At 18.2% G+C, this 23,849-nt stretch overlaps 9 protein-coding genes across 9 annotated transcripts, besides 33 other annotated features; 2 read left to right on the top strand and 7 right to left on the bottom strand. All coding sequences in view use genetic code 6, as the record gives it.

The window, feature by feature from the left end:
• Positions 1 to 203: 203 nt before the first annotated feature.
• Positions 204 to 758, bottom strand: IMG5_077980 (hypothetical protein; the record flags this gene model as incomplete). The annotated part of the gene is made up of 1 exon (XM_004036499.1): positions 204 to 758. A coding segment is annotated over exon 1 (515 nt), but the record flags the coding sequence as incomplete, so codon positions are not given.
• Positions 759 to 1,090: 332 nt separating this feature from the next.
• IMG5_077970 (hypothetical protein) lies at positions 1,091 to 1,702 on the bottom strand (the record flags this gene model as incomplete). Its single annotated transcript, XM_004036498.1, has 1 exon — positions 1,091 to 1,702. Exon 1 carries the CDS (start codon positions 1,469 to 1,471, stop codon positions 1,091 to 1,093), a length of 381 nt encoding a protein of 126 aa, XP_004036546.1. The 5' UTR covers positions 1,472 to 1,702.
• Positions 1,703 to 1,825: 123 nt separating this feature from the next.
• Positions 1,826 to 1,901: a microsatellite.
• Positions 1,830 to 1,874: a microsatellite.
• A 39-nt stretch (positions 1,902 to 1,940) lies between the features above and the next one.
• Positions 1,941 to 1,978: a microsatellite.
• Positions 1,979 to 2,407: 429 nt separating this feature from the next.
• Positions 2,408 to 2,456: a microsatellite.
• A 772-nt stretch (positions 2,457 to 3,228) lies between these two features.
• On the bottom strand, positions 3,229 to 7,327 carry IMG5_077960 (hypothetical protein; the record flags this gene model as incomplete). Its single annotated transcript, XM_004036497.1, has 7 exons — positions 6,583 to 7,327; positions 6,081 to 6,507; positions 5,546 to 6,040; positions 4,150 to 5,478; positions 3,881 to 4,029; positions 3,377 to 3,796; positions 3,229 to 3,264 (listed from the first exon to the last, which is right to left on the bottom strand). Exons 1-7 carry the CDS (start codon positions 7,288 to 7,290, stop codon positions 3,229 to 3,231), a joined length of 3,564 nt encoding a protein of 1,187 aa, XP_004036545.1. The 5' UTR covers positions 7,291 to 7,327.
• Positions 7,328 to 7,512: 185 nt separating this feature from the next.
• Positions 7,513 to 7,553: a microsatellite.
• A 1,206-nt stretch (positions 7,554 to 8,759) lies between these two features.
• Positions 8,760 to 8,831: a microsatellite.
• Positions 8,764 to 8,827: a microsatellite.
• Positions 8,821 to 8,862: a microsatellite.
• An 18-nt stretch (positions 8,863 to 8,880) lies between these two features.
• Positions 8,881 to 8,914: a microsatellite.
• Positions 8,899 to 8,938: a microsatellite.
• A 21-nt stretch (positions 8,939 to 8,959) lies between these two features.
• Positions 8,960 to 9,244, bottom strand: IMG5_077950 (thiamin catalytic domain protein; the record flags this gene model as incomplete). The annotated part of the gene is made up of 1 exon (XM_004036496.1): positions 8,960 to 9,244. The coding sequence occupies one exon, from the start codon at positions 9,242 to 9,244 to the stop codon at positions 8,960 to 8,962; it is 285 nt and encodes a 94-aa protein (XP_004036544.1).
• A 508-nt stretch (positions 9,245 to 9,752) lies between these two features.
• Positions 9,753 to 9,801: a microsatellite.
• Positions 9,754 to 9,805: a microsatellite.
• Positions 9,806 to 9,991: 186 nt separating this feature from the next.
• Positions 9,992 to 10,039: a microsatellite.
• A 15-nt stretch (positions 10,040 to 10,054) lies between these two features.
• Positions 10,055 to 10,131: a microsatellite.
• A 163-nt stretch (positions 10,132 to 10,294) lies between these two features.
• IMG5_077940 (hypothetical protein) lies at positions 10,295 to 11,199 on the bottom strand (the record flags this gene model as incomplete). The annotated part of the gene is made up of 2 exons (XM_004036495.1): positions 10,295 to 10,967; positions 11,021 to 11,199. The coding sequence occupies 2 exons, from the start codon at positions 11,197 to 11,199 to the stop codon at positions 10,295 to 10,297; spliced, it is 852 nt and encodes a 283-aa protein (XP_004036543.1).
• Positions 11,200 to 11,693: 494 nt separating this feature from the next.
• Positions 11,694 to 11,735: a microsatellite.
• Positions 11,736 to 12,042: 307 nt separating this feature from the next.
• Positions 12,043 to 12,168: a microsatellite.
• Positions 12,169 to 12,272: 104 nt separating this feature from the next.
• Positions 12,273 to 12,381: a microsatellite.
• Positions 12,382 to 12,748: 367 nt separating this feature from the next.
• IMG5_077930 (hypothetical protein) lies at positions 12,749 to 13,548 on the bottom strand. Its single transcript, XM_004036494.1, has 4 exons — positions 13,409 to 13,548; positions 13,274 to 13,353; positions 13,066 to 13,199; positions 12,749 to 13,004 (listed from the first exon to the last, which is right to left on the bottom strand). The coding sequence occupies exons 1-4, from the start codon at positions 13,444 to 13,446 to the stop codon at positions 12,807 to 12,809; spliced, it is 450 nt and encodes a 149-aa protein (XP_004036542.1). The 5' UTR covers positions 13,447 to 13,548; the 3' UTR covers positions 12,749 to 12,806.
• A 284-nt stretch (positions 13,549 to 13,832) lies between these two features.
• Positions 13,833 to 13,888: a microsatellite.
• Positions 13,889 to 14,061: 173 nt separating this feature from the next.
• Positions 14,062 to 14,121: a microsatellite.
• Positions 14,072 to 14,112: a microsatellite.
• A 122-nt stretch (positions 14,122 to 14,243) lies between the features above and the next one.
• Positions 14,244 to 14,276: a microsatellite.
• A 1,447-nt stretch (positions 14,277 to 15,723) lies between these two features.
• Positions 15,724 to 15,762: a microsatellite.
• Positions 15,763 to 16,812: 1,050 nt separating this feature from the next.
• Positions 16,813 to 16,857: a microsatellite.
• A 72-nt stretch (positions 16,858 to 16,929) lies between these two features.
• Positions 16,930 to 16,954: a microsatellite.
• A 325-nt stretch (positions 16,955 to 17,279) lies between these two features.
• IMG5_077920 (WD40 repeat protein) lies at positions 17,280 to 18,832 on the top strand (the record flags this gene model as incomplete). The annotated part of the gene is made up of 3 exons (XM_004036493.1): positions 17,280 to 17,577; positions 18,039 to 18,200; positions 18,618 to 18,832. The coding sequence occupies 3 exons, from the start codon at positions 17,280 to 17,282 to the stop codon at positions 18,830 to 18,832; spliced, it is 675 nt and encodes a 224-aa protein (XP_004036541.1).
• Positions 18,516 to 18,580: a microsatellite.
• Positions 18,833 to 19,057: 225 nt separating the features above from the next.
• Positions 19,058 to 19,086: a microsatellite.
• Positions 19,087 to 19,320: 234 nt separating this feature from the next.
• Positions 19,321 to 21,679, bottom strand: IMG5_077910 (hypothetical protein; the record flags this gene model as incomplete). Its single annotated transcript, XM_004036492.1, has 3 exons — positions 19,321 to 19,805; positions 19,856 to 20,525; positions 20,624 to 21,679. 3 exons carry the CDS (start codon positions 21,677 to 21,679, stop codon positions 19,321 to 19,323), a joined length of 2,211 nt encoding a protein of 736 aa, XP_004036540.1.
• Positions 20,535 to 20,583: a microsatellite.
• Positions 21,680 to 21,951: 272 nt separating the features above from the next.
• Positions 21,952 to 23,615, top strand: IMG5_077900 (iron-sulfur cluster co-chaperone, putative; the record flags this gene model as incomplete). The annotated part of the gene is made up of 4 exons (XM_004036491.1): positions 21,952 to 21,983; positions 22,891 to 22,987; positions 23,040 to 23,129; positions 23,288 to 23,615. 4 exons carry the CDS (start codon positions 21,952 to 21,954, stop codon positions 23,603 to 23,605), a joined length of 537 nt encoding a protein of 178 aa, XP_004036539.1. The 3' UTR covers positions 23,606 to 23,615.
• Positions 22,024 to 22,085: a microsatellite.
• Positions 22,067 to 22,107: a microsatellite.
• Positions 22,836 to 22,876: a microsatellite.
• Positions 23,135 to 23,205: a microsatellite.
• Positions 23,200 to 23,258: a microsatellite.
• Positions 23,220 to 23,260: a microsatellite.
• Positions 23,616 to 23,849: the final 234 nt, after the last annotated feature.

Below are 23,849 nucleotides of genomic sequence, written 5' to 3'. Positions count from 1 at the left end.
TTTCATTTTAATAATATAATTTCTTGTTCTATTTCTTTTGTTTTTTATTCATTTTTTAAAATTATTCTGCATAATCATTTTTTAATATAATTTCATTAATAATTATAGTTTCACCTTGAATTTCGAACTGTAAAGAATTAATAGGTACCATAAATATAGCTAAAATAGTTTATTCAAAAGCAGATTAAGTATTTAATTCTTACTTGTTCATTTTTTAATAAGTTTTAATATATCCAATTAATTCTTCAGAAGTTATTTTTAGTAAATTAGCTGCTTTTTTTACATTAATTCTAGTATACAATTTTAAAACTTCAGTAATATTATTAATAATCTAACTTTATTAAAATCCTTTGAAAAGACTATCTCTTGTTATATTAACAAGGTCTGCAACATATTTATTTTACATTTAAACGAAGTCATTAATATCTTTAATTGGGGTAATAATTTTAGGACATCCATTACTGAAGAAATCAAAGAAAGTCTAAGTGTCAAACTTTTTAAGTTTTTCATATTTTTCTGTTAACTTTTCTTTTGTGTTCTAGTTTTGTTTAGATGAACGCAATTAAATGTCTTTAAAAAGCCATAGAATCGCTTCTGAATCCTTATTTGGTGCAAAGGAGAGGGCTATGGCGAATAAACATACTGTTTTTTCTAATTATTTCATTATGTTTTCATATTAAAATGATTTTGTTAAAAAGCTTTTGTATTTATTCATCATTAAACATGCGCTTTCGAATATTTTTACAGCTTCTCTATACCTTTATTTATATATATATATATATATTACTTTTTTTGATTATTTTTTTTGACTTCCGGTCATTAAATATGCAAATCCTCCGTAGTAAAATAAAGATAAGTAGGCTGGGATTGATTTCGAAAAAATAACTAATGATTCCAAAGATATTGCTTCTATGTCTTTTACGGCACTTTCGTAATCTCCGACAAGGACGTGAATACGCAGTAATCCAATAAGTGAATAATATCCGAAATATTAAGAAGTAGTTATTCTGGATGTTTCAGGGGCTAAAAGTTTCTTGTCTTGAATTATTTAGAGCGTTAAATTAGGTTTTGAAATGTTTAAATGATTGTTTCAGATTCCAGAATTCTTATTCGTCTTATTAATTAGTGCCTTGAAGAATAAGTTTAAGCTTCTCATCGTCTTATTTGAGAGATCTTCTCCATCTACAAGCTATGTAAAATTAATAAATATATTCGTCAATTATGTCCCAAATCCAAGGGGTGGGAAGAGGAAATTCACTTTAGGAATTTGTAATAGTGTCAAAGATTTCAGAATAGTTTTCCCAAGCTCTTTAACTAAATCAACATCGAAATTATTTGCTAAACGAGTAAGGGCGTGTCTATAACATAATTCATTGTAAAGAGTTTATATATCAAGTTCGATTCTATTTCTTTAACATTTTCTATTACATGTGGGACTGGCCATAAAGAATCTTTAAAAACAGTTTGACATATTTTATTAAATTGGTAATCATATAAAATTAATAAACTGTCAGAATCTTTTGTATTTTCTTTCATTAATGTTTCCAATTATTAAATAAATTTATGTGCGACGTTAATTTAACCTTCTTGGGTAGTGCATTAAAGGTCACTGGCAAATATATCTTTTAGGGGAATCTTTATTCTAAAATTTGGTAAGTCATCTAGTTAAATTGGAATTTCGTTACTTTCAAGATGTTTAAACATTTTTTTATAAATTTTTTTTATTTTAAATGTAATTATTTTTTATTAATAATATCTTATCAAATTTTACTTTTTTTTAAATTTATATTAATATTTATTTAGTAAAATATAAAAATATTAAATGAATAATATATATATATATATATATATATATATATATATATATATATATAAATTATTTTTATAATAATATTTATAATTTTTTTTTATACCTAATTAAATAAACAAAAATTTTAATATTTTTTTTTATTGATATTTTTTTTTTAATTATATTTTTATTATTCAATTTATTAATGTTAGAATTTAATTTAATTTTATCTATTATTTCTCTTCTATAAAAAGGATATGACTTACTTATTTTAATGAATATTACAATTTTATATTTATTGATTTAATCTGTCTAATCACAAACAATTTTTTTGTTTTTATATTTTACTTATAAATATAATTTTAATAATTTATTCTATAAAATTTATCATTTTATATATTATATTTGATGAAATAATTTTTATTAACATTAAAATAATTGTATATGAATTAATTATAATATTTTCATATGATAACGGAAAATCATTAAACAAATAAAATATATGTTTATAAAAATATTTATTTTTATATAATAAAGAATATTTTAAATATTTTTTATATCTATTATATTTTTTATCATTATAATTTGACTTTATTCATATATAAGATAAAAATATATTTAAATATTTTTTTATCTAATTAATATATTTATTTATATAAATAATATAAAATAAAGATATATTAGAATTTTTATTATAATTATAAAATATTAAAAGATTTTTATAATTGTTAATGCTTATTTATTTTAATTTTTTTTAATTTATTATCAAATATTAAATCAAATTTTAATATTTTTTTAAATATATTTATTGTAAATATTGATATTTTATGTAATTTAATTTTAATTATATTTATGTATTTATGTTTTTTTTGTTTAAAAAAAATATTAAAAAAGTTTATAAATATAAAAATAATTATATATTAATTTTAATCATTTTTTTTCATTTATTTTAGATTATAAATATTATTTTTCTAAATCTTCAAATGTTACATCTTCATTATTTTTTTCATATTATGCAATATCGAATATTTGTGCCTCTTCTTCTTAGTTTTACTATTTTATTTATTTTTGATAATTTTCTATTTATAATTGTAAGTAATATTAATACATTTAGTATTATTAAATATTAAGATTATTAAATTAATTATTTTTTTATTAAATATTTTATTCTTTTTTTTCCTCCTTTCTATCTTCTTTATTATTTTCATATTTTTTTTCTTCCTCTTTTTTTTAAATATTTTCTTCATTAGAAATATTTTAAATACATTTAAAATCTTAGTTTTCATCTGGTATAAAAGGCTTTGATATTTTAATTTTTTTCTTTTCTTTTTTTTTAACTTCTACATTATTTTCCATTTGTTTTTCAAGGTCTTCAACTTTAATTGTTTTAATTTATTATAAATACATTTGTTTTTCTATTTCCGATGAGTCTAAAATATTCATAGGTTCTTCTTTTTTTGGAATTTAATGTTCTTCTGTTTTCTATATTATTTGTTATTATTCTTAAATTTTAATATTATCTTCTTATGTAGTATTTTTGTTATTTTATTTATCTTCTTCTTTTATTGTTTTCTTTTAATAAATTACATTACTATTTTTTTATAAATCATCTTTATCTATAGGCCTTTCGAATTTAGGGTAAAAATAGCAAATGGATCCATCCCAGCCTTTACTTTAGTCATTTCCTTCATCTTTTTTTCTCGTTAATTTGCCCCAACCCTACAAGTTATAAATTTCATCGAATTCCACTAACAAACCTCTCTATGGAGGACATCTTCCGCCCAAATTATTTCCTCCAACAAATGGCTTTTCAAATACTACTTCAAATTTATCATCTATAATACCCACAACAATTCCATTTAGACCAAATGGTGCAGTTTTGACGCCAAAAGTGCCTATATATCTAACATGATCACCCAAACTATGATAATGAGGTTATTTTTCAAAGAATAATTTAGCAGGAGCATCATAATTAGCAGGAATGGCAAAATTAGGATCTATTATAATCTAATTATTTAATTATATTTATTAATTATTATTTAATTTATCGTAATCTTAAACTATTTAATATATGTTTTCCTTATGAATTACTTAAGAAAATAAAGAGGACATAGTATATTAAGATTCTTCCTTTTGCATTAGCCAAATATAGAGTTTTACACATTCTATATTTCCGTCTTTTGATTCTGGGAATAAGTCTTTAACTGAAATTCTTGCTTTTATTCCTTATTGCATTTTCGCTTTTTAATATAGAGAAATTGTATGAAAAATATTTTTGCATTTCTTCTTATATTCTACTAAAAGGTCCAGTATTTTTTCACTTAATGAAAGTTTGTTATATTAAGTGTATTTATCCTTACCTTAAGCGTTTATTTTAGCTTCAGGTACATGTACTAATTCAGGAACTATCTATCCTTTAGCCCTTTTGATAATATTTAAGCCTATATCGAGTATTTTGGGAAGTTTTGAAGCCGAATATAGGTTATTATCGATAAAAATAGGCAAAGAATCTAATAATTCTAATAGAAATTCAGGTTAAGTCTATAGTCTTTCACATGCAAAGTATAGAGTATAAAAAGATTCCTTATTTTAAGTATATTGGCAGAATTTTTCTTTTGAGTAGATTAAATAGAGGGGTTTATTAAGAATTTACACTTTTAATTAAACGGGAGAATAATTATTTTTGATTTTTTAAAATTCTATAATTTTGGCTAAACAACCGTCTATTTATCGATCAGGAGAAGCGATTAAAACAAGCATATTTTCTTTGAATTCTTCGGTTGTTTTCGTGTATTTTTTAACTTATTTAATCTTCTCGATTTTCGGTTCGGTCATTATTAATTCTAATGGGACGTATTATTCTTAGAATTTTAATTTATTTTCGACTACTTTTCCACTTTGATATCTTTGGTTTGACTCATAGAAACGAACGATTGAATGTATAGGGTGTTCTTAGGATAATATTATGCCTTTCTTTTACATTTGGAAAGTTGTTTCATCGTTAAGTTTTTAGTAAAATTAATGATGGTCGTCTTTGCAGTAATTTTGGGCATCTAAAATAGGAATCAAAGGCACTTTTTTTATTACTTTGAGAGAATCTTTAGATATTATACCAATTAGTTCGCATTTTTAGCAGTTTGGGTAATTAAAATAATAGTCTGTTTGATACTTTTTGGATAAGAGAATGTCAGTAACCTCGCTTTCGAGAGTAAGGAATAGTCTTTGGCCTTTCTCAGTTTTTTTAAGGGTGGATTGAACTATTTTTTTAGCATATAAGGAAGGGAAACGGGAAGTTTTGGCGTTTTGTGACTCGTTTTTGGGAGGTTTATAGATTTTGTCAATATCGAATTCTTATATATCAATATGGACTTCGAAATCTGAATAATATAAAGGTAAAATTGATTTAACTTATAATAAAGGAGAATTTTCATTATAGGAAAATTTAAGATTTCTGCCAAAAAGATTCCTTTAGATATCTTCAGGGCTTATTTCAGAATCCCAATTAATACTATTATAGACTTTTTCGATTAATTCCTACTCCATAAAAGGCAAAACGACTATATATTCATGAGCAAAAACACCTCCATATGGGTCTATGCGATATTCTTCAGGATAATAGTCTATAGGATTTCTTAATGGAGAATTAGTTTAATCAGTTAATAATTAAGCAATTTTTGGAGGTAAAAGACCTATATTTATATATAAATATATATAATAAATTATGAATCTTTATATATATGAATATTTATTAATAACTGGCATTTTCAGGATGTATTATACACATTAATTATTTCATTGGCTAATAAGGTTAAGATAAGTCGAATTTGATTGTTTATGATAATATAGATTACTTATATTCTATATATAAAGATATATCAGCAGACATAGGGGCATAATAAAAAGGATAGTACCAACTCCAGGAAGGAACTCCTTTATAATAATATAAAAGGACAAATTATAAACCTTCAATATATTTTGTTATAAGATTATCTAAAACTTTAAAATGCTAAGAATTAGAAAAATCGAGTTGTAGTTTTTCCTTATAATAATATGTTCTGGCTTAAAATCCGTCAGCTTCTGTATTATATAGAATTTAGATATCTTCAAGAAATTTTTTTTCTTTATTAATTTCTTTAAAGACATTTTTTTATTAATCTATAATTATATTGTCGTATTCTTATTAGAATGTATTTTCGTTTTATTTATTATTATTTGATTCCTTATCTTTGTTAATATCATCAACATTAAAATCTATATAAAATAATAATATTAATATTTATATTTATATTACTATCTTCTCCTTCTTGTCCTTTTAATTATCTATTATATTCTTTTGTGCATTCATCAGCTTTGTCACCAATAAATTCTTTCTCATAATTAGATATTTATTTTATTAATTCATACATTCCTTTCCAATTTATATATCCCATGTTATTTAAATATTCTTTTGCTTCTTTTATGTAGTTTTTATAAATTTAAATGAGAATTTCGAATTATCCTTCTCGTATATTAAAGCAATAAAGTCTTGGAATAAAATCATTTCCAATAAAAAAGCATATAAGTAGGAAATCATCTATTATATTTTCAATGTCATATTTTAAATTTTTCATTTCTCCTTGTAATTATTTATATTCTAAATCTAAATACTCACGTACTATATTTAAATAAATTATTTAAAACTGATTTATTTATATTTCTCTTTTAGCTGCTTTACTTATCTTTTTATTTAATTATTAATTTTAATATGTATATATAAATAAAAATAAATATTTATTTTATATAAATTATTTTACATTAGGTATATGTCTCATTTCTTCTCTTAAAATAGAAACATATTTAATATGAGTTGATAATCCTAACATAATTAGATCAGCATCAACTCCATATATACAATGTGTAGTAGAAGGGTCATAATTATCTGAAGAGCAATACTAATGCATGAAATTAATGATTTTATGTTCTCCTTCTCCTGGAACATTAGATCCACTAAAGAATACTTCGAGGTTTTTCCATTAAGGATCTTACTTGAATTTATTTTTTATATAAAATTAAATCTATTAATTTAATTCATGCATAAAAGTAGTTCCTGTAGATATTGCATTATTCTACATGGTTTAATTTTCGGCTAATATACCACAATTTTTTAATGAATTATTTAGGTCTTTATGTGATTTGGCAGATAAAAATCTTCTGGTCCTTTATTAATTCTATTTAGCACGAGGAGCGGGTCCATCTAAAAATAAATAAAGCACTTTTTTTGGTTAAACTAGGTTTACCATTTCATCTATATAATTGAATATTAATGTAAATATTTCTTACATGTTCTTTTGTAAAAGTAAATCTTTAAAGACAGTGTCTTCCTCTTTAGTACATTTATATATTAAACCGTTCATGTCAAGATAAAAGCAATCTATGTATGGTACGTCTAGTTTTGAATTTAGTTAGTTTACTATTAATGGATATCGACGCGATAGCCACGAATAAAATCCTGGAACTCCCATATAATTATTTATTTTATTTAATTTTTTTTTATATAATAAGATACTTTAATAATTTTTATTTAATTTGTTTTTAAAAAAAAGTTTATTTTCTTTTTAATATATATATATCGTGATTAATATATTTTTTTTCTTTATTTTTCTTATTTAAAGAAAAGAGAGTGTGTTATAGATAAATTAATTATTTTATTTATATTCATATAAATAAATATATAAAAAATAATAATATATATATATATATATTATATATCTATATATCTATATATTTTTTATTTTTTTAATCTATATTTTTATAATTTATAATTGATTGTGTTTAAATTATTAAGAAATTTTTCTTAAATATTATTTTCAACATAAAATTCATATACTTATATATTAATAATTTTTTTTTTTTTTTTTATTTTAAAAATTATTTGTAAAAAAAAATATATCATTATGATATATTTTAAAACAATCTATTTATTAAAATTAAATATACATATATATTATTATATTACAATATATATATAAAAATAATTATTTTTCAAAAATATATTATATAATAAAAAAAAATTAATTTAATATTTTCTTTATAAAAATAAATTTATTTATTTTAGTTATAATATTCCAAATATTAAATTTAAATAGGAAGTATATTTATTATTAAATTCAAACAATTTTAGTAAAAACGTAAACCCAAAATTATAACTCTTTAATACCTGGATAATTTTTAAATCCCAAATTTTCATCTAATAGTGGAGATTCTTAATAAATTTTATCATTTAAATCGAATTTCTCAATTTAAAATTCCCCAAAATCTTAAACAATATTAATAAAGGTTTCTCCTTTAAATCTTTAAGAAGGAATTATTATATAAGCTTTTCCATTTAAGTTTAAGCATTTGCATATTAACATATATAATTCTTTTAGAGGAGCACCTGCATAAATAATGTCAGATCCAATAATAACGTCAAATTTCTCATCAAATTATTAATAATTAAACCAATCTAAATTATAAATCTTATGATTTTTTTATTATATTCCATTTTTATTTACATTATTAAGTGCGTTTTGTAATATTTTATCATTATAATCTGTCATGTGTACTTCTTAACTTTCGCAAAATTTTAATATTGATAATCCGCCTATTCCTACTCCTGTTCCCAATTCTAATACTTTCTTTTAATAAAAAAAATGGGGGTTTAAGATTATGTAACGGGCTAATGTAATGCCCGCTTCCCATATATGTAAACCATCTAATCCATGAGGAAATATTAATTATTCATTTAAATTTAAGTATTTATTTTATTATTTATGTAAAATTATTTATGTTTCTATTTATTTAAGAATATTTTCCATAATATATATTGTATATGTTTTTCAAAAATAATGAATAAAAATTAAAAATGTGATATATTATAAAATTATAATAAATAATAAAAATAAAAATGATTGTTTTCCTATAAGGAAATTATTGTATAAATTATACTTATATATATAAAAAAAAATAGATAAATATATAAATATAAAATATATAAATATATAAATAAATATATAAATATATATTATTTTATTCATAAATTTATTTTTTTTATTTAATATGGTATTAAATTTATTAATTATTTAAATTAAATATATAAATTAAATAAAATTATATAAAATTAAATTAAAAATTTATATTAATAAAAAATAATCATAATTCTTAAATAGATGTAGTTAAAAAAACAATACCTTCATTTTCTACAAAAGGAATGCCATCAAAATCTTCTTAAAACTCATTAGATGTGCTTATAAAGTTACCAAACTCAAATTAATATCCACTTAACTCCCATTTAAATCCCCTAGTATTAATTTTAGAGTTATTAAAGTTTCCTAAAGGGATTATACCGACGCCTTTACAATATTCGTAACCTTTAGCCTTTTTATAATAATATTTTCCTGGAAGAAGACATGTTGCAATAGAAAATTCATCCATCATTGTAATATTGAAGCTTTAAAAGACATTTTTTTCAATAAAGACTTTATTTATTTTTACTAAATTAGATAAATTGCTTATTGTTTGATCTAGTCTTCCTCCAAAAGCACCTGTTATAGTAATTTAAACTTTTTTTTTTTCAATATATCCTAAAAACTAATTCTCGAATAAAAAGTTTATTGATTTTTCTAAATCTGTGTCATCTTATCCTTCATATCTTTATATTTTTACATTTTTTTAAATGTAAAAATTTTTCACTGTTTCTTATAAACTATCTAAATCTCCAACTATTGCGTTTGGAATGAATTATTAGCGAATTTCGGGAAGGTCATATAAGCGATTAGCTCCTCCATCAGCACATATTAGTAAGTCGGTTATTTTTTAAAGCCTTTATAAGATAGGAAGAGTTTGAGGACGATTTAAGATTATTGTTATATAGAAAATGGATTGATCAGTTTTAATAAAATCTTGTTATAGGAATTAATTATCAATGATTTTTACTTATTTTTACATTATTTTTTAAATAGTATGATTTTTTATTAAAATATATTATTTTATTATTTACTTTTATTTTACACACATATATATATATATATTATTTTAACATTTTTTTTTTTTTTTTGCTATTATTATTAGCTTCTGTGTTTTAATTTTCATTGATTTCTCGTTTAGTTTAGTTTTTTATCTATTTTTTTAGAAGTTTTAATTTTATTTTATTAAGTTTGAATTTTTTATATTGAGTAACCTAAAAAATAATTTATTCTAAAATATTAAATATAAATATATTTATTATAAATAAAAATTAAATTAAAGTTAAATAAAATAATCTTTATAATTTTTTTTTTTTATTTTATTAAATTAAAGATTATATAAATTTTTTTTTATTTATTAATAAAAAATAAAAATAAAATTTTTTTTTTTTTTCTAATCAATTTAAAATATATTTATTATTAAAAATAATTAATTTCCCTTTTCTATTTTTTCTATTAATAATTTTCAAATAATTATTTTTTAATTAACAAAAATAAAAAATTAGTATAATAATAATATATATCAACTATCTTTTCCGATAACCTTTAAAGTATCCTACATTATTTTAACTAATTTCGATAAATTATCTAAATTTTAATTTTAATGATCAAATCTATTATCCATTTCTAATTATATACTATTAATGACATGTTTAAATTCATCAATAGTTTTTATATGGAAATCTTCATTATATTTTCTTTGTATTTTTATTTCAAAATCTATATGATTTCTTAAATCTTTTGTTTATAAAATTCTTTATGTTTTTCCTTTATCTAAAATTTATGAAATAAAAAATACATGGTCGTCTAATTTTCTTAATATTTCTTTTTCTTTTTATACTCGATCGATTTTTTCATTATTTATAATAATAAATAGTTCTATTTTTTATTTTTTATTTTTTAGTTAAAAATAATATATAATACATGATAGTTATTATCTTGTTTCCCTTAGTGCTTCTTCTGATTATTTTATTCTTTCTTCTCTTTCTATGTCTATTTTTATATCTAGATTATGTAACTATTCTTCGTTTGTTTTAAATCTTTCTAATACTTCAGCCTTATGATTATCATGTTAAGTTTAAAAATGCGTTCTATCAATTTATATTAATGATTCGAATTTCGAATCAAATGCTAATAATGTATCATTAATTCTTTTAGCTTCAGATTATTAAAACTCTCTTGTATTTTAAATTTTTCTTTTATTTTTTTTTATATATTATTTACACACACAAAAAAAAAAAAAAAAAACCTATATACATCTTAAAATTTTGCTTCCAATTGTTTTTTTGCCTCCTCTCTGGCTCTTTTCATATCTTCGAAATCATCCCTTAATTTATCCACTTAATTGCTAAATTATTAGACTTTTTAATTTTCGCAGGTTAATTAAGGAATTGTTTTTGTCAATAAGTATTATTATGTATTTTCCATTTTTTTATTTTTTATAAATATGGAAGTTTTTTTTTTATTTATTTATAAAAATAATTTTTTTTAAATTTATAAATAAATTGATAAATGTTTTAAGAAAATAATATAAAATACAACGTTGTCAAAAACTATTTTTTATTTTGTTTTTTATAAGTTTATATATATATATAATTATATGTATATTTTGTAAATTTTTATATTATTTAGTTAACATGCATTATTTTATAAAAATTAATTTTATTTTTTATTTAGTTAATAATTATTTATGTGTTTTTTTTTTTATTTTTCTTTATTAAAAATGTTTGTTTTATTATTTTTCAACAAAAGTTTGTTTAGCAAATAATTTAATTTTATTATAATTATTAAAAGTTAATTAAATTTTATTTTTATTAATCTATATTTTAAATAGTTTCTTAAATTTACATAAGTTCTATATTTTCTTCATCTTATTAATTTATATATTATTCAATGTTGTCTTTACAAGTTTTAAATTCCTGAAAAAAATAAAAAAAAAATGTAAAAGAAATTAAAGAAAAAATTAAGTACTTTTTATTTTATTAAATCAATTAGTTTCTTGCATAATTTTTAATAATTTAGACACATTTAAGGATATTTAACTCTTATTTTTTTTTCAATTGCATTTGCATAGATTTAACTCAGATAATTATCATTAAGAAAATTATTTAAGATTTTAAGTATTTTTAAGCATACTTTCCTTCTAATTAATTTTTATTCATCATTCAAATTTTAGTTTATATTTGTATCTATTTTTATTACTTTTACTTCTTTTATTTTCTTCTTATTAGTTTACATTATCTATAATTTATTCTTCTACAATGTATTTTCCTCTTCTTTAATTATATTTGGTTCTTCTTTAATTGTGTTTAATTCTTCTTTAATTATGTTTGGCTCTTCATAAATTATGTTTGGCTCTTCCTTAATTATGTTTGACTCTTCTTTGATTATTTTTGGATCTAATTCATTATTTTAAGCTTATACTTTTTAAATTTAAATTATATTTTTTATATGTATAAGCTTTTCATCGTAGTCAAAAAACTATAATAAAGAATAAAATAATATATAAATATACATAAATATACATATATACATATATACATATATATAATATATATATATATATATATTTATATATATATATTAATGTATTTATTTATATATATATATTACTTTTTTGTTATGTTTTTTATAATTATTAAATCAAATAGCTTAATGTATTTATTAAATTAATCAATTTTTAATCACATATATCATTTAATTATTTATTTTCTTTTATTAATTATTATGCACACATTAAAAATGTTCCTATATTTTACTATAGTATATCAATAACATTCGATTCGGAAATTTAAAAGGAAGAAATTTTATTTATTATAATTTCTATTTATGAGCAAGTACTTTAATAATCAAATTATTTAATAAGTGTAGAAAATAACTAATTAAATTCTTAATCAATATTATATTCATTTTTATTTGATTGATTTTAATTATTTTTTGATTTTTATCTTGAACTTTTTTGATTTTTTTTTTTTCTATTTTTTTTATACTATGCGACTTTTTTGGTTTATTTAATTTTTATTTGGTTATTTTTTTCACTTTACCCACTTTGGATTTTAATTATTATTAATTGCTTATTATTTCTTATTCAGATAAATTTTCCAAAATTTAAGGAAATTTTGTAGATTCAGAATTGCTTAAAGTACTTAAATTATTAATATTAGATGTACTAAAGCTATTATTAATAGCATTTTTCTAGTTTAATTTTTATACTATAAAACTTGTTTTCCAATCTAATTTTATTTTATTAACAATATTATTATTTTTTATATTTTTCTTATTATTTTATATTACCGTCATATGTGTATTTTCCTTGGTTTATTTGGTCGGCGATTTCTAAAGATTTGATATAATTTTTATTTTTTTTATATTTTTAATCAACCATTTTAGTATTATATTTTTATATTTTTTCTTCATTTAATATGGAGCTATTTTTTTTTATTTTTTTTCATAGTTAAATTAGTTAAATATCAAATTTATTTTTTTATTAATAAATATTTACTATGAATTATGACCGATAAAATTAACAAAATATTCGATTTTTTTTATGCCATTTTCAATTTTTTATTTTTATTAGCCAATCTTTTTATATGATTTTTTTTACATTATATTTTTTTATTTTTATATTTATATTTACAATTGCTGGCCACCAAGGATATCCTTATATTTTTGCATAAACTAATTGATTGAGTTAGAATTTTCCTTTGTTCATCGGTATAATAATTCTTTTATTTTTCAATGGTTTTTATTTATTTTAAGTGTCTTTATTTTGTTTTAATATATATAAGTAAAAAAAGCCTTTTATATTATTTTTATTTATATTATAAATTATATAAGCGTATATTAAATTTTTTTATTAAAATCTAATACTTTTTATTTTTTCCTCCTTTTATTTTTTAAAAGTCAAAATTATTTTACTAAAAAAAAAAAAATATTCTTTTATACATTCCTCTAATTTAAAAGTAAAATATTAAGTTCTAAATAAATAAAATTACTTTTATAAATTATCATTATTATATTATTTTTATTTTATTAAATATTATAAATTAATTAATTTCATTAAAAATAATGAAACATTATAAAAAAAAATTGATAAAATAGTATAAGAAAAAAAATATATATTTATAAAGATTATAAAGTATAAAGATATTAAATTTTATAATAATAATTATTTTAATCTTTAATATTGTTATTTTACTAAATCATTTATTTTAAATAGATATAATTTTTTATTTATTTATTTTTAATATGGTTTGATTTTTGTTTTTTTAAATTTTAAAAGAAAAAAAGAAAATAATTATAAATAAAAAATTATAAAAAAATATAAAAAAAAATTAAAAATATAATATATTATAAAATAAATTATTATATTTAATAAATAATATTTATATATATATATATACACTCTTATTTTTATATAATTTTATTTACCTCTTTTTTTATTATAATATGATGATAAAATGTATAACATTTATTTCTTTTAAATTTCTATTTTTTTATAATTTAAATTTGAATTAACATTAAAAATTTATATTTTCATTTAAGCTTTCTCATATTTTTTAATCATATTTATGATGTTTAATTTAAATATTAATTCATATTTATTTAATTGATTTAAATTAATGAAAAATTATATTATTTATTGTATTTATTAGTTTGTTTTTTTACTAATTTATTTATTCACACCTATTTTTTTTATGTTTGTATATTTTTTATTTTTTTAAATAATTATAATATTTTCTTTAGTTTGCTTTTCATTTATTTTAAAGGAATTTTATAACTTATCAGTAAAAAATTTATTATTTTTAAAAAAATTTAAATAAATAAATTAATAAAACAAAAGAAGAGTAAAATAGAAATTTATATATTATAAATATATAATAAAAATTTCCATAAATAATTCTTTTGTTTTTATAATTTGATAAATTTAAAAAATAAAATAATAAATATTTTCTTCTTAAGAAATACGTATTATATATATATTTAAAAAAAAAAATTATAAAAAATATATATTTATTTTTTGATAAAAACTATATAAATCATATTAATTTATTTATGAAAATGATATATAAGATATAAAATTTAAAATAAATAATGTATTAAATGATAATACCTATTTGCAATTAATATTTTTTAATTAGTGTCTAAAATAAATTAATATAAAAACTATTATATATATTAAACTATTGTTATATAGCTAAAACATTAATATTTTTTAAATACATTTATATTATATATAAAAAATAATGTTTATTATTTTAACTGTAATATATTTTATTTGATTTTTTAAAGGTAAAATTTTAAAATTAAAAATGTTGTATGTTTAAGTCTTATTAATATAAATGTTTCGAATTATTATTAATATTTAATTTTTTTATTTAATTAAAATTATATCAATATATATAATTAATTGCTTAAAATTTTAATTTTAATAATAGAAAATATTTAAGAATTATTTATTATTATCTTTATAATATATCTGAATTTTAAAAACTCAGTATATTTAATTTATTATTTTATCTTCGTTATTAAAATATTTTTATTTAATATGATTATTTAAAACTATATCAGCTCCATATATTTAATAGCAATTCTAATATATATACTTAAATATAATTAGAAATATATACGAAAATACTATTATAATAAAAAATATTTTTTTATAATTAAAAACATCCAATATTTCAATATCTTAGGCGAAATTATTTAAACTTTTTTTGTTAATTTAATAATATTATTAAAATTTGTTTATTTTATAGATGATTTTCTTAAAATAAACAAAATTAAAAAAACTAATAATCAAAAAAAATATATAATTATATTATATAATATATTCCCAATTTTTTTTTATTATTAGGCTTTTATAATTAAATATAATATTATATTATAAAAGCTTTTATAAATATTAAAAATTTATAATTTTTATTAATATTATTTTATAATTGTTAAAATAATTTATATTCATATTAAATTTAATATTTATATTAAATTACCTTTTTTCAATTATCTATTAATTTTAATTGTTTACAATATTTTTTTGTATTCTATATATATATATGTATTTTTGTTTCCCTAGGGTAAGATAACCTATAACTTCATAATGGATAAATAGCCTTAGTAATAATAAAAAAAAATATAGATATATACTAAATAAAAAAAATATAATTTAATATAATTTTTATGTATTTTACAAAAAATTAATTTTTTTTTCAATATATTAAGTAAATACCATAAAATTAAGTTATCTAAAATTTTTTAATAAAATTAAATTTTGAATAGCTTTAATATTTTACTCATTTTAATAGATTTAGTTATATTAGGCTATTTTTTAAAAAATAAATAAAACTTTTTCACATTATCGATTTATAATTTTATTTTAATATTTAATTAATATAAGAAAATTGTTTTGAAGCCTTTTTTATATTTTCTTGATTTAATTTCATATAAAAATTGTGTATATGTATTTATATTTAAATAAAAAACAAAACAAAAAGAAAAATAAATAAAAAATAAAACATATATTTATTTAATATATAATAATTATAATAATAATAATAAAAAAAAAACCAACAAACATATATTATATTAAAATTAAAAAATGTCATATACACTTCCTTCTTACCCATATTGTAACTAACATCCAAACAAACGAGTAGAATTTTTTAATTTTTCGAATTAATTTTCTAATTAATTATTTTGCTCATCGTGTATCCATAAGAATCAAATTCCATGTAATTAACAAGAACTTATAGATATAGAAGAATTTTTATATTAGCAAAAGAATATTTAAGATGCCAAAGGCTTAAATTCAGATCCTGAGATATACAAATATTTAAATTAAAGGAAAAATATAGAAAATGATTATAAATAACATATAGAAGAAGAAAAAAATAAGTTTACTATTTAAATAAATAAAATCATGGAACAAATACAAGAAGCATTCGAATAAATGAAGAGAAGTATTGTTTCTTAATTATAATAAATATAAGAAGAGTTTTTAAATAAATCATCTAATTTATATTGTTTAGTTTGTGAATAATATTAATAATCAATCCTTTTTAAAAATTAATCTTTTGAATAATTAATTAATTCATATGAAACTTAAACACATAAAGGACTTTAAAATTTATTAGAAACACTATTTGAAGTAATATTTATTATATATATATATATATATATATATTTAGGATTAAAAAAGTAGAAATGAGAATACTGTTTATTTAAAACCTCATTTAAAGAATATTTTATAAACACAATAAAGGGAAATAAAGGTAAAATAAGAAATTATAGATTCCTTATAGACTTAAAGTTGTTCATTTTAAGAAAAAATACTTTAAACTATTCCCAATTTAATAAACTACTAATAAAAATTATTTGAAGAAAATGATTCTTTTTAAACAAATATTTAAGAATCATTATTACAAGAAAATTCTTCATTTAGCTAAAGTCGTTTATTTAACTAGACTATAAGCAACTAAGTACCCCAAAACGTTCTACAGACTATAAAAATGGACCAAATTCGAAAAATTTAATAAACTTAAGACTTTCCCAGTGGACATTAAAGGGCTATTTATTGTATTTGTAGTTTCTAAAACAATTCTAAAATAGCTACTGGAGGTGAAGATAATACCATTAGATTATGGGATTTGTAAAATATGGAATGTTATTTGATATTAAAAGGTCATACAGATGGAATTAGGGATTTAATAAGTCTCCCTAATGGGTATTTAATAAGTGCAAGTTACGATAAAACTATTAAAATGTGGAATATTCCTTAATAATTAGCTAAATAGGATGAAATAGCAAGTACTCCAAAAGATATTAACTAATAATAATCTTCTCAGTAGTATTTAATAAAAAGCCTTAAAGGACATATTTGTGGGGTTATTTGTTTACTTTACTTAAGTGGACAATTTATGGCTAGTGGAAGTGCAGATTATACTATTAAAATTTGGGATTTGTAAAGTGGGGAAACTTTAAAAACTATATCCGGACATAGTAATGAAGTTTTGTGTTTATGTTAACCTTTTAGGACTTTTTTAGGTAAGAAATATTCCCTTTTTGAAAACTAGAGGTGTCTAGTATCTGGATCGTCAGATAATAGTATCAAAGTGTGGAGAATTAATAAAAAAAATCATAATGCTAATGAAGTTAGAACATTATTAGGACATAAAGATTACGTTTTTACAATCGTTTTTTTACCTGATGATATCACTTTGGTATCTGGAAGTTATGATAAGTGTATTTTGTATGGAATATACATACAGGGTCTATTATTGCCAAAATGGAGTCTCATTTTTCATAAATTACAAAAGTAGCACTTTTCGCAGATAAGGTTATAGTCAGTTCTAGTGCTGATGGAACAGTGAAATTCTGGGATTTGAATATAAAGTAGTGTGTACATAGTTTGGAAGGACATAAAGGACCGTGTAATAATTTTAGTGTACTTTTAGATGGAAATATTTGGAGTGTGGGAAGTGATAGAAATATTCATGTTTGGGAATGATGAATGATGAGCTTTTTTTTTTTTGTATTTTTTTTGTTAGAATTTTATATATTATATATTATTTTATTTTAGTCATTGTTTTACTATTTTTTTTAATTTAGAATAATGTAGTTCAATATTTTATTATTTTTTTAAAAGAAAATCGGGTTTTAAATATCTTATTATATATAAAAATTTAATAATGTTTAAAAATAAAACATATTATATAAAAGATTTTAAATATATTATCAAAAATATAAAAAAATATAAAGAAAAATTAAATAAATAAAAAATAGAAAGAAATAAATTAAAAAAAAAATGAAAACTTTCTTATATATATGTCTTTTATTAGTAATTTTAGGTATTTCTGTAAAATATGTTCAAGGAAATTGCATGTAAATCGCATAAGAATTCAAATGTACATATAAAATGATGAAATGTACTGATAATGATAACGGAGAATGTGAATGTGAAGATGGATCTATTTGCAAATGGACTAATAAAAAAGGAGATGATAATTGTCCTTGTGGAAAGCCTTAACCAAGAAGAAGAAGAAGAAGAGTTGGTGATTTATGATTTTATTTTTGTTATTATTTAAAAAAATATTTACTTATATACATATATAAGTTGTTTTTTACAAAAAGTTAATATTTTAATTCTTTAATAATGTATTTATATCTATTTCTATTATAAATATTTTTTTTTTTATAAAAATATTAATTTTCGTGGTTTTTTTTTTTTTTTATGTCTTTATTTTTATTTCATGTTTATTAGTTTTTTCTGCTTTTTTTTTTTAAATTATGTTTTTTGTTTTTTGTTTTTTGTTTTTTTTTAATTTATAGAATAATTAATTTATTAAAAAATATAATATTTAATTTTTTTTCTAAATTTATAATAGAATTAATTAAAAATTTGTATATAAAAAACATAACTCGTTAATATTTATGTAATATAATAAAATTATATATATATATATATATATATTTTTTTTTTTTAAACATTCTTTATAAAATACATTTATATAATTGTTTATTTATTTTTTATATTATAAAACAAACAAAAAATCATTTTTTAACAATAACTTCTTTATACAAAGCTAAATTAGAGAACAAAACATTACTTTCTTTTGTTTAAATTTGAATATTATGAACATTATTTTCTGAATCACTTCCCGAGCTACTTGAACTGGAGACTTTCTTATCAATTTTATCCTCTTAGCTCATTAAAATATCATATAAATAATCTTATTCATTAATTTTATTCATCCATTTAAATTTCTATGGCTATTTTCTAAATGGAAGGTCACTTTCATCCAAAACTTCGTATTTAAAACCTTAATTAATTAAGCATTTTTATCTACTTAAACAATAATTGACTTCATCTGTACATTTAGAGACTAATGTATACCAAAAAGCATTATATTATCCATCATAATTTCCTTTAGCTCTCATAATTCTACCTAATCTTTAAACTTCTTATCTTCTGCTTTTAAAATGTATTCCTATTTAAATACCTACATTAGCAGAAGGAAGATCAATAGCAGTATCTCCTAATTATATAGTTAATATATATTAAAGTTAAAATTAATATATAAAAAACCTACGCGAGAAAGAAAAATAGTATTAATTTAATTTGTATTTTTGAATAAATTATATATTGTTTTTCTCTCATCTTATTACACATTTCCTGAAACGATTGGATATTTTAAAATTTTGGAGTAATATTCCAAAACTACAGGTCTATCGCAAAAAACAAGTATTTTATCACCTCTATCTTCATGTATTTTAATTAAAAACTCCAAAACATTAAATTTATTAGGATTCGAAGTATGTAAAAGTTCCCTTTAAGCGCCTATAAAATATCTTTTTTAAGAAATGTCATTTTTTCTATCATATTATTATTTCCAGTATTCAGCCATATTACATCGTATTTCTACACAATAAGGACTTGCCAAAAAACCTTATTTAACCAAATCATGCCAGTTCTCTTCATATAATTTAGGACCAATCATATAAAATAGATTACTTATTTTCTCATCTTCCCTATACGGGGTTGCTGTTAGTCCTAATTTGAAGTGAAATTTATATTATTTTAAAACGTTTTAAAATGTATTTGCTGGTAATTTATGTACTTCATCAATAATGCATACTCCCCATTGTTTTTCTTAAATAGTTTAAATATATTATTATTTTTTAGAAGTCTAAGATTGATTCTTTTCTCTTTTTTTTGATAACATATAATATGTTGTTAATAAAATAATAGGATCGTCCTATAATAAATATGTATATATATATATATATATATATATATATATATATATATAATATTTTTATTATTTTTTTTACATTTAGTTTTATATATAATTACGGTTTCTCTAGTTATCCATTCATCAGTTATTCTTCCAGTAAATCTTACTATTTTATTTCTACTTATTGTAGTCCATCTTTCTAATTCATCTCTCCATTAATCTACTGAAACATCAGAATCGCAAATAACTATTGTACTCTATTTTATTCTCTCTATAGCTATCACACCTACTATAGTCTTGCCAGCACCGTATGGTAATATAATTAAACCTGACCGAGCTTTTTGTTCTATAAAAATATTTTTTAACGCTTTTTCTTGGTAATATCGAATCTTCATTTTCGGTTAAATATCCATTTATAAGTATTTAAAGGAATCCTACTTTTAGAAATCGTATTCTTGAATCAAAGGGACATTTGCATTTATAACAGATTTTGTTATTTCGAAATAATCACCGGTTATTTGTATTCTTTTGAAGGATTTATTTGTTTTTTTTTTTTAGTTTATTATTTAATTTATGAAATTATCTTTATTATTATCTTCATCATCTGATTCATTTTATGGTTATTTTTTTATTGTTTTTTTGAAAAAAAATATATTTAAATCGTTTTGTATTTCTTTTAATTCTTTATTTTCTTTAATTATATTGTCAAATGAAAATTCAGTTTCACAAATTAGATTCTTTATTTAAGGATTATCGTATTTTATTTACTCCCATATTTTACTTTCTATGTCTAAAAAATAATTCTAGCCGTCTAAAAACAAACGAGCTGATCCGTAGTTTTTTGTGTTTTATAATATATAGTCTATTATTGTTTAAGGAATTTCACGATTCTTTGATAATTCTTTCAAACACAATATTATATCTTGCGGTTAGTATTATAATACCATAGCTGTATATAATGAATATTTACTCATTACAAATTTATGTACAGTTAATGGTCTTTGGATAGGTTCGGCTATTGATATTAAAAATTAATAAGCTGTACGGTATAATGGACTGAATGTTTCTAGAAATATATAACCATCAGGGCTTAAAAATAAAGGACGGTTTTCGTAATCTTGTTTTAGTTTTATATATGAGTAGTCATGAAAATCATAATCATCATCGTTTTCCATTTTTTTCGAATTTTTTTTTTTTTTCGTTATGTATATCTTATATTTATTGTTTATTTTGTAGCAAAAAATTAATGTTTAAAATTTTTATATTTATTTATCTTTATTTTTTTAAGTTTTTTCTTTATTATTCTTTTTTATTCTAAATGTTTATATTTTATAAAATTATGACATATGTTAATTTTTTATGAAATATTTATATTTAATGTTTGGGGAAGGGATAAATATTAAATTAAATCTTTATATATAAATTAAAGTATTTTTTTCTAATTTAAATGTTATTTTAAAAGAAAGTGTATAACAATACGTATTTATTTATTTTGTAAATTACATGATAATTTAATTCTATTTATTTTAAATATACATAGAAATTTTATATAAATAACTATATAAATTATATATTAAATATTTTAAATTGATAAATTAATATTCTTTTACGAAAAAATACATTTATTTTTATTATAAATATGAAATAAAATATACTTTTTATTATATAACATAAAGAAGAAGTAAAAAAAAACATATAATAATTATTTATTTATATATTATATAAATATTTAATTATTTTATTTTATTAAAAATTTATTAATATATGTTTAATTATAAATTAAACTTTTTTTCGATTATTCTTTTTTATTTGTTTAAAATTTAATTTTTATAAATATACTATTATTCCAAAAAAATGTTATATTTAATAATTTTTTATAAAATATATTCTTTTTTACATTAAAACATATAAATAATAAATTTCTAAAATAAATTAGCATTTTTTTATATATATTAATAAAAATAGGCATAAAATTAAAAAAGAAAAAAATTTAATTTATTTTCAATAGAAAAAAAAATATATATATCCAAGAAATAATAACAATATATAAAATGATTAGATTTATACCACATATGTTAATTGAGAGTAGAAATTTTATAGTCTCTAGAAAAAAAAGCCTTTTTTATTTTCAATAAAAATACTATAATTTAAATTAAAATAAAAAAAAAATATGGTATAAAAAGATGAAAAATTAATAATACATTAAATTAAACCATAATGTTGGAATTGTGATAGTAAAATATTCCAAACTAATTTATTTTAATGCGGAAAATGCAATTTTTTATAAGATCCAACATTAGGAATTGCGGGATTGAATTATTTTAAATTATTTAATTTGTAAAATAATAATAATTTAAATAATAATAATAATTAAAAAAAAAAAAAGAAAACCAACATTTGAAATAAATGAAAAAAAATTAGACTAAGAATATAAAAAATTGCAAAAATGTTTCCATCCTGATAAATATCATTCTAAATCAGATGTATTTTATATATATTATAAAAGGTGAATTATTAATTAATATATAAAAAAAGAAAATGCTCAAATTTAGTGAAACTTACAGTATGTATATAAATGAAGCTTATAAAGCATTAAAAGATGATTTACAAAGAAGTGAATATTTAGTAATATATAAAAATATATAAATATATAAATATATAAAAATATAAATAAATAAATTTATAAATATATATATATATATGTATGCATTTTTAATTTATTTTTATATATATATTTATTTTAATTTATATTTTTAAAATATATAAATATTATTTTATTATAGCTTAATTTATTAACTCATGGTAAAAAAGATGAATTATTAGAAACCATAAAAGATGATGAATATTTTTTGAAAGAAGTTATGGAAATTAGGTTTGAAATAGAAGATTGTAATAATAAAGATGAATTGGATTAACATGAATAATATGTTAATTAATTAAAAAAAGAAACTATAAATAAAATTAATTAGTTATTAGATTAATAAGATTATTAAAATGCAGCTATTCATATTATTAAATTAAGATATCATGAATCTACTTTAGAAAATATAAAAAAGATATTCGAATAGATATAAAATAATAAATTTTAGTAATAATTTTGATAATCTATAACATATTAACTAATTAGAAAAAAAATAAAAAAAATATTTATATTTTGTTTAAATTCTAAAATAAACATGAATTTTTATATATAAATATATACATAATTATTAATTTATTAATTTTATATTTTTATATATTATCCGAATTTTTTTTAAAAAAAATAAATAAAAATTTTATTATTATATTAAGTTTTTTGTTTGTTTGTATTATTTTGAATAAATAGAATATTATTTTAAACACACT

This window comes from Ichthyophthirius multifiliis, assembly GCF_000220395.1.
Source record: "Ichthyophthirius multifiliis unplaced genomic scaffold scaff_1120509250490, whole genome shotgun sequence".
NCBI lineage: Eukaryota > Ciliophora > Oligohymenophorea > Hymenostomatida > Ichthyophthirius > Ichthyophthirius multifiliis.
The sequence above is the reverse complement of the archived record's forward strand: the minus strand, read 5'-3'. Positions and strand labels throughout refer to the sequence as shown.